We start from the raw sequence: 9,147 nt of genomic DNA, 5'->3' as shown, positions 1-9,147 counted from the left end.
GATGTTATCCGTAATTGTATTACAAGCCACAGAACTTAATTTTCTTGTCAGGCTTTCCGAGTCCCTCCAGAGTGCTTTTGTCCATTGAAGAGAAGTAAAGCCGTTTGTTAGAAGTGGAATGATCCGGTGGAATGGGTTTCTTCCGCCTCTCAGAATAAAAGTCAGCATATTCTCCGGCCGGTAGTTCCTAAATTCATAGCGTTAAAACAATCGGGTAACAAAGAGGCTTCCATCTCTTTCTCGGCCCCAAAGCGTTGGTTTAACTGGTCTTGACTGAGGTGCTGTTCTCTCCAGATATTCATTTGCTCGTGTGTTCCCCCTTTGATTACTGTGTTGCTCTTAGTTATCTTTGAACTGGTTTATTTGTTTTTAAAATCATTTCAAGACTGTTCTACTTTATGTAAAACACGGGTTCTTGCGTTGGCAGTCCGTAATTTGGACCGGTAGGCCTACAGTTGAATTCTAAAGTCAGCATGCTCACAGTCACGTTGATAGACCTACGTCATTCTCTCAATAGAAAAGGAAATACTGTTGTGTTGAATAGGCTGACACAAGTCTGTCTTTTTACTTTATATGTGAAAGATCTGTTTTTATGCAGTTACTGTTCTTAAACATTTTCTTTTTAATTGTTCAATAATTCTCATATAGTTTATTTATTCCCTTATTTCCTCTCCCCACTGGAGCTTTTTTCCCTGCTAGAGTCCTTGGTCTTATAGCATCCTGTTTTTCCTACTATTAATAATAATAATAATAATGATAATAAAAATAATAATAATAATAATGATAATAATAATAATAATAATAACACGTACGTCATTCTCTAAATATGTAATTAAATGTTTTTCTGTTATGACATAAGTCTCTCTTTTTATCTTATATATGAAAAACATGTTTTAATGTTGTTAATGTTCTAAAATTAATCTAATTGTTCGTTACTTGTTGTATATTATATTAATTTCCTTATTTCCTTTCCTCACTGGGCTATTCTTTTCCTGCTGGAGCCTTTGGACTTATGGCATCCTGCTTTTCCAAGTAGCTTTGCAGCTTAGTTAATAATAATAATAATAATAATAATAATAATAATAATAATAATAGTCTGTTGGTGTTGCAGGAAAATTTGACGTTAATAGTATATATATATAAATATACACACACACACACACACACATATATATATATATATATATATATATATATATATATATATATATATATATACTGTATATATATATTATATATATATATATATATATATATATATATATATATATACAGTATATATATATATATATATATATATATATATATATATATATATATATATATACTGTATACATATATATATATATATATATATATATATATATATACATATATATGTATATATATGTTGAAATTTCCGCATTTATTCTCCCCTGGTAAACATTGTATTGCATAAAATAGTAATCCTCACCACATTAGTCTCTCTCTCTCTCTCTCTCTCTCTCTCTCTCTCTCTCTCTCTCTCTCTCTCTCTCTGAGCTAATTCATCTTTCATTACAAGGAAACCTGGAACCCTAATGCATCTTATGATATATGAAACGACGAATTAAGAATTGAAAGAGACTTTCCTTGAAGGAGTATTTACTCTTCCAGGGGAATTCTATTTTGATACAGATTAAACATAATAGAGCTTCAGTATTACAGCTGAAATGATTGTTGTTTATAACATTGAAGGAGGAATACAGAATGATTAATAATGTGGAATTGTAAAGGAAATATTTGGAGTATCGATGAGAGAAACACTGGAATGAATCAGAGGATTCATCATCTGGAGGAGGAAAGTCCTTAAAGAAATACTAATGTAGAAAAATGCACATTCGTGTGCATTCTATTTTTTGTATATTATATGAATTGTTTGGTTGTGGTAAATTTCTTATGTTTAAATTGTTTGCTCGGGAATGGTTTGGTTCTTTTATTTTGAAAAGCAAATGCATCTACTTAGCATACCTTAAACTACCTCTTGGGACAATTTTAAAGCAAGAAACAAGCCATTCTTGAGCGATGTATTTTAAGTTTCACCAGGTTGTTCGCTGCTGGACACAAGACTGGGAAAACCATTGTCGGTGGTGAATGATCTGAAGAAGGCAGTATGAAGAGGCCAGCGTAAGAAGCGCAGCAAGGCAGTCTTCTCCTGAATTTGAATTAATTTTTTGGCAGCCAAGGACAATGGCTGTCATTCATTAGTCAAGAAGTGTAATTTCATAGAAAGGTTTGTTTCTTCGATGTCTGTAAGCGATGCTAACGAGCATATGAACATGTTGGTTGACCTTAAAGAAAAACTTGACAAAGTAAATAACGAGGTTTTGAAGGAAATTTGGGATAGCGCAGATAAAGACGACAACGGCGATGAATTGGTGAGTGAGGAAATGGATACTTGGTTCGTTTATGACGATCGTTTGAGTAAGTGTCTCTCTCTCCTAAGACCGCGGTGTCACTTTCGCCCGGAAACCTTTCCGATCGTTCGCGTTCTGAAATTTCACAGCTTAAATTACCTGAACTACCTTTACCGACATTTGGTAATCGAGAAGATGAGGATATTTCGAAGTTTTTGCGAGAGTTCGAAGCAACTATTGATAAGTATGATCTTAGTACTCACGTTAAATTTACTCTTCTTACGAGACAGCTTTCAGGTGACTCGCTTAAACTGGTAAACTCATTAGATTGTAGCAACCGTTCGTATGAAGAAGCTAAGAAATTATTACAGAAAGCGTTTGCAGATACTTTGTCTCAACAATATAGGGTTATTAAGCAGTTATCGGAGTTGAAGCTAACGTATCAGAGTGATCCGTATGACTTTATCAGTAATATGAGAATAATTTGTAATCAATTTGAGGCTTTAAGCATAGATCAAAACATAGTTTTACAGTATTTCATATGGAATGGGTTTAATGACTGTTTCAAGAATCAGTTATTGCATATTACTGGCTCGAATAAGCCCTCGTTGCAGCAAATAGATGAACATATCTTTACTGCTTTGGAAAGATATAAAAACATATCCAAGAAATTTAATGTGAAACAAGGTAATCTTGAGAAAAAGGTTGTGTCCAACTCAAATTGTTTAGCTTCTGCTGTTGTTAATGTTGAGAAGTCTAAAGTTAAAGAATGTTCTCTATGTTTAGCAGACAATAAAGGAGACATTGATCACCCAATTTTTAAGTGTTCAGTTTATGTAACTCCACAAAGTAAAATTGAAAAACTAAAACAATTGAATTTTTGTACAAACTGTACTTACGATTCTCATAAAACTTCAGATTGCAGGTTTAAATTTAACAGAAAATGTAAACATTGTAAAAAGTGGCATTTCAGCTATCTTTGTAAATTTCGTAAAGACCCCAAAAGTACTGCTAATAACCTTAAGAATGATTCAGATAACCAAGAAGTGACTAACCAAACGGCAAAGGTGAATTGTAAAGAGAAATCGAACTCTAATTCTGTTGTTTCTAATTTAACTTGGTCTGATTTAGGAGTTTTAAGAATCTCTTGTAACCCGGTGACTGCTGTGCCTTCCTTTTCACTGAATGACAATGGGGATCGAGGTATAAAGGATTCAGGAAGTCAAGTAACTTTCGTTGAGGAAGACTGGGCTAAGAGTATGCAGTTTTGAAGTTGTTAATCCGAATTATTCTTTGGTGGTGAATGGTATTAATTCTTCAAAGCCGTTAGCCACTGTAGTATACAAGGTAAAGTTGAATGATGATTATTTTACTGCTATTGCCATGAAGTCTATTAATTTGAAATTACTTTTGTCAGGTATCTCTGAAGTAGCTCAAGTATTTAAGGATAAGGGCTATGTATTAGCCGACGAAACTTTGCATATGTCTGGGGACAAAGTTGAAGATATAAAATTACTCTTGGGAAATGATAACTCTCATTTAGTACCACAGAAGGATGTGCTGTTTGGAGGTAGTTCTGAAGTGATTCCCTCTGTTTACTTGGAATCACCCTTAGGAGTGATACTTGTAGGTGACATTGAAAGGTATAAGCAAAATCTAGCTCTATTACCAGACCGGATAAAGCATTCTTCTGAAGTTTGTGTAAAGGGTGAGGGTCCCCTTGAAGTTGATAGTAATTTGGATAAGGATGGATTGTTCTTAGACTCGGTAGAGGAATTAAAGTTCCCTGCTTGTACTGATATTTCTGTTTTAAATAAGGGTCACATTGTTGAAGCTGAACTCGAGAGAGCAGCAGAAGAAATTCTTTCCTCAAAGGCAGAAAGTTTTTCGCATAGTGATTCTAACTTATATGACGAAGACTTTACTGAGGAGAACAGGAAAGTAGTAGAATTTGCTTTAGAAAATACTTGTAGAGATCGTGATGGAAGGTTAGTTATGCCTCTGTTATGGAATGGGAAAGTAGCTCATTTGCTTGGTAAGAATCAAAATCTGTCAAAAGCAATATTAAAATCAAATTTTAAGAAATTTAGCAAAAAGGATAATGCTTTTCAAATGATTGACGAGGTTTTTAAAGAACAGGAACAGCTAGGCATTATAGAGAGAGTATCTAACTTGGAGCAATTCTTGGAGGAAAACCCTCAACATAGCTTCCTGCCGCACATGCCATTGTTCAAGATGGACCGAGAGTCAACAAAATGTCGTAATGTATTTTTGTCAAATTTGTGTGAATCTGACAAAGATAAACCTATAACTCTATCTCATAATCAAGCAATTTTTGCTGGTCCTTGTTTGAATAAGAAGATTTCTACTTCTATTTTACAGCTAAGATTTAATGAAAAATTGTTATGTTTTGATATAAAAAAGGCATTTCTGATGATTAAGTTGGTGCCTTCAGATCAAAGTAGGTTACTCTTTTATTGGTATAGAAACTTATCTAAAAAGGACTATTCCTTAATTGTTTATTAACATTGCAGACTTCCATTTGGTTTGCCATGTAGTCCAGCTTTATTAATGTTAGCACTTTATAAAATTTTGATGTTGGATGTCCAAGGTGACAATATTGATGTAAAGGAATTGAAGACAGAGTTATATAACTTAGCTTACATGGATAACTTGGCTTACACGACCAATGATATAGACAGGTTGAAATGGGCTTATGAGAAACTTGACAGTATATTTTCTCCCTATAAATTTGAATTGCAGCAATTCATAACCAATGATGACTCTCTGCAGCAACAGGTAGATAAAGATAAGGAAAAGACGCCTACAAAAGTAAAATTGCTTGGTTTGCTTTGGGACAGAAACAGTGATACTCTTTCGGCAAGCAAGTTGGTACTTGATAAGGATGCAGCGACCGAAAGACAAATTTTAAGTTCTATTGCAGCCAATTTTGATGTGTTCTCATTTTATGGTCCTTTATTAAACAGGGCTAGATTATTTATGCACTCGCTACAATGCAGGAAAGAAGTTGGATGGGACGATAGAGACTCTGGTGAGGAGCTACGAGAATGGTCTAATATTTGCAAGCAAGTAAATGGTGTTCCTGAAATTGCAGTGAAGAGATTTGTTGGTCGCAGGAATGATCCTTTCCAAATTATTGCTTTTTGTGATTCTAGCAAGCATATATATGGTGTTGTGCTCTTTATCAAGAACTTGCGAACAAAGGAGGTAAGTTTCCTTCTGTCAAAAAATAGAATAATTGGACGCCAGTTAGAGCTAAAGTCTATCCCTTCTCTTGAATTTCAATCTCTCTTGCTTGGTACGGAAACTATTGCTGACATTTATAAGGAACTTAGTGGTTCAGTGTGTGTCTCCCCCATAAACATTACAAAATTGGTAGTTTTCTCAGATAGTGCAGTTGCACTGAATTGGTTAAATTCTTGAACAAATAGGTTTGATAAATTAAAAAAACTAAGTATTTTTGTTATGAATAGGTTGCAAAGAATAGAGAATCTATGTGAAACAGTCCCCGTGACTTTCAAATTTTGTGCAGGTATGATAAATCCTGCAGATTGTACTACCAGGTCATTGTCATATAAGAGGTTGATAAAATCAAATTTCTTCACAGGACCTGATAACATTCATGATATCTTGGAAGATGACAGTTTGGATGTAACGATCCCAAATCCTTTAACCAATGTACTTGAAGTTTCAGAAGGCCACTGTGAGATAGGGAGTGTGACTGAGCCAGAGAAGGGAGGCATTTTTAATTCTACTGTTGGAAATTCCGATTGGCTTCATTTGATTTCGGTCTACAAACATGTACTGACATTCATAAACAATGTCAAACGGAAGTTAAAGAACAAATCTGGCAAGTATGACTATTTTGAGGTTTTCAGTAATGATGAAATTTCTTTGAATGCATGGCAACTGATGATTTTGCAAGATCAACGCCAAAATTTTCCGGATGTTTTTAAATATTTCAGAGAAAGGAACCCTAAAATTAGGGATATGCCTAACATAGTAAGTCAACTAAATTTATTCATTGAAAAGAAATCTGGTTTACTAAGAGTTAAAAGTAAATTTCATAAGTGGAGAGACGGTAGTTATGTATTCCCCATTCTTTTAGCCGAAAACAGTAAATTAACTGAAGAAATTATTAGAAATTTTCATGTTAAGTTAGCTCATTCTGGAATATATGCCACATTATCTGAGGCTAGGAAACGGTTTTGGATTCCTTGCAGTTTTTCTACTGTAAAGAAAGTCTTGAAAACTTGTGTTCACTGCCGTAGATTTAACGGTAGAACTATAAAGATAAACCAGTCCCCTTATAGAGAATTTAGGGTTTCTCCTCCAACAATACCTTACAGGTATATTTTCATTGACTATTTTGGACCTTACTGGGTATATTGGATGGGTAAGAAATCAAAGGTATGGATATTATGTATCACCTGTTTATGGTCCAGAGCCATAAATCTTAAGGTTTGTGTAGACTTTTCGGTGATATCCTTTTTGCGAGCACTTCAGCTCCATTGTTTCGAGTTTGGGGTGTCTGTTTAAGTGACCAAGGTTCACAGCTAACTTCAGGTGCTAGAACCGTTGAGAATTTTTTAAGTGATAAGGATACACAATCCTATTTCAGGGAGAACAACATAAAACCTTTGAGCTTTCAGCAGTACTATAAAGGCCACAGTGAACTTGGATCTTTAGTGGAATCTTGTGTTAAGATGGTCAAAAGGCTTATTGAAGGCTCTATTCGGAATATGGTCCTCGAATATTTAGATTTTGACTTTGCTGTACAAAATATTGTACATATAGTAAACCGTCGACCAATTGCCTTTAAAGAATACTTGCGATACTATGATGGGACTGAACCTGTACCATCTCCTATAACTCCAGAAATTTTAGTTAAAGGTCATGAATTGAATTCCTTAAATATTATTCCCCATTTACATCCTTTACCTAGGGCAGATGATACTTGGGTTCCGGATATATCTCCCATTTCCCATGTGAAGGACAGCCACGGGAAGTTACGAAAGGCTAGGGAAAGTATAATAGAGATATATAATAAAGAATTTGTTGTGCAGCTGGTGAATCAAGCCACTGACAAACGCAGTAGATACCAACCTGTTAATCATAAACTATTAGAAGTTGGAGACATTGTTCTCATTAAAGAACCCCTTCTTAAACCTACTAATTTTCCAATGGGTATTGTCAAAGAGATAAAACTGAACTCTTTAGGTGAAGTAACCGGTGCAACAGTACTCAAAGGGAAAAGTAGGGAAGAGACTAAAAGGCACGTTTCATCCTTGATTCCATTGCTCTATAAACGGGAATATGAGGCTAAACTTAACGATAAAGCACAATCGCCATGTGAGGATAAACTGAGCATGGAAGATGAGGTTAAGGAGAGACCCAAGAGGCGAGCTGCCATGATTGGGAAAGATAAGGTAAAGAAACTATTGGATGACAGTCTAGCGTGATCTTTGATCGCTATATTGTAATTCAATTTTTTTCCTAAAAAAAATTGAATCCCCTCGCGGGAGTGTAGAAAAATGCACATTCGTGTGCATTCTATTTTTTGTATATTATATGAATTGTTTGGTTGTGGTAAATTTCTTATGTTTAAATTGTTTGCTCGGGAATGGTTTGGTTCTTTTATTTTGAAAAGCAAATGCATCTACTTAGCATACCTTAAACTACCTCTTGGGACAATTTTAAAGCAAGAAACAAGCCATTCTTGAGCGATGTATTTTAAGTTTCACCAGGTTGTTCGCTGCTGGACACAAGACTGGGAAAACCATTGTCGGTGGTGAATGATCTGAAGAAGGCAGTATGAAGAGGCCAGCGTAAGAAGCGCAGCAAGGCAGTCTTCTCCTGAATTTGAATTAATTTTTTGGCAGCCAAGGACAATGGCTGTCATTCATTAGTGTAAGATCGGTGGCTCTGGACTTAGCCGCTCATGGATCACGTCATCGTCTGACCACCTTATACTACTCAAGAGCTCAAATAGAAGACTACCATCAACACCTCTACCTTCGTCACTGCTTTTCTATGGACCTAAGAGACTGGCTATATGTTGAGGTAAGGTTTGCATTAAGTACGATGCATTTGCTTAATGAACTTTCAACTATGGTTACGGTTTTATAACCTTTTGTCTTGCAACCAAACTCATATATATAATAAAGTCTGAAGGGTCTCCCTTTAAGTTTCAAATTTGATCTAGGTTTCGTATTTTCCATAGATTATTATTAAAAGTTCGTTTGTTTTCCAAGATTTCGCATATATGCACATTATGTTTGTAGCCCCTGACGTTTCCAATTTATAATGTTTCATGCTATGGGTTACAGATCCTTCGGATGTTTCGAAAATTGAGGGGTAATAGTGCGGACCAAATGCAGTTTCTCTGGCGGAGAGAGAGAGAGAAAGTCCACGCTAAGTTTTTCCGAGATTTGAACTGATCAGGATCATCATATTCGCCAGTCATTCTTCGGATTGTAAATTGTCATAAATTTACCGTTTAATTGTAAATTAAATTAATTTTTTATGACTTATAATTTTGCTTCTCCTTAATTTATGTTACATTGCCCTCTCAAAAAATTGCTTTTCGAAAAACTAATGAGAATTCGATTGGTGTTGATGGTGTAAAAAGTAAGTATTTTATCTACTAATCGATATGAAAAAGACAATGATGAGAACCATTAGCTAGTCCACTAGCTAGGCATCGAGTTTCTAATTTAGGATAATCAATTTAATTTTTCACTCTTATGTC

General features: G+C 34.9%; 2 protein-coding genes across 2 annotated transcripts; both read left to right on the top strand.

Annotated features, from left to right (window-relative positions):
- The first annotated feature begins 2,264 nt into the window (after window positions 1-2,264).
- On the top strand, window positions 2,265-3,646 carry LOC137621521 (uncharacterized). Its single transcript, XM_068351879.1, has 2 exons — window positions 2,265-2,396; window positions 2,525-3,646. The coding sequence occupies exons 1-2, from the start codon at window positions 2,265-2,267 to the stop codon at window positions 3,644-3,646; spliced, it is 1,254 nt and encodes a 417-aa protein (XP_068207980.1).
- Window positions 3,415-8,883, top strand: LOC137622399 (uncharacterized). Its single transcript, XM_068353014.1, has 2 exons — window positions 3,415-8,459; window positions 8,726-8,883. Exon 1 carries the CDS (start codon window positions 3,759-3,761, stop codon window positions 4,899-4,901), a length of 1,143 nt encoding a protein of 380 aa, XP_068209115.1. The 5' UTR covers window positions 3,415-3,758; the 3' UTR covers window positions 4,902-8,459; window positions 8,726-8,883.
- The last annotated feature ends 264 nt before the right edge of the window (window positions 8,884-9,147 follow it).

This window comes from Palaemon carinicauda, chromosome 2, assembly GCF_036898095.1.
Source record: "Palaemon carinicauda isolate YSFRI2023 chromosome 2, ASM3689809v2, whole genome shotgun sequence".
NCBI lineage: Eukaryota > Metazoa > Arthropoda > Malacostraca > Decapoda > Palaemonidae > Palaemon > Palaemon carinicauda.
The sequence above is the reverse complement of the archived record's forward strand: the minus strand, read 5'-3'. Positions and strand labels throughout refer to the sequence as shown.

What these genes read in the sequence shown, in the direction of transcription:
- LOC137621521 (XM_068351879.1), top strand. Translation starts at nt 2,265, where the DNA reads ATGTCTGTAAGCGATGCTAACGAGCATATGAACATGTTGGTTGACCTT. An exon ending in ACGACAACGGCGATGAATTG is followed by an intron (nt 2,397 to 2,524) that starts GTGAGTGAGGAA and finishes GAAATTTCACAG; the next exon opens with CTTAAATTACCTGAACTACC.
- LOC137622399 (XM_068353014.1), top strand. Translation starts at nt 3,759, where the DNA reads ATGAAGTCTATTAATTTGAAATTACTTTTGTCAGGTATCTCTGAAGTA.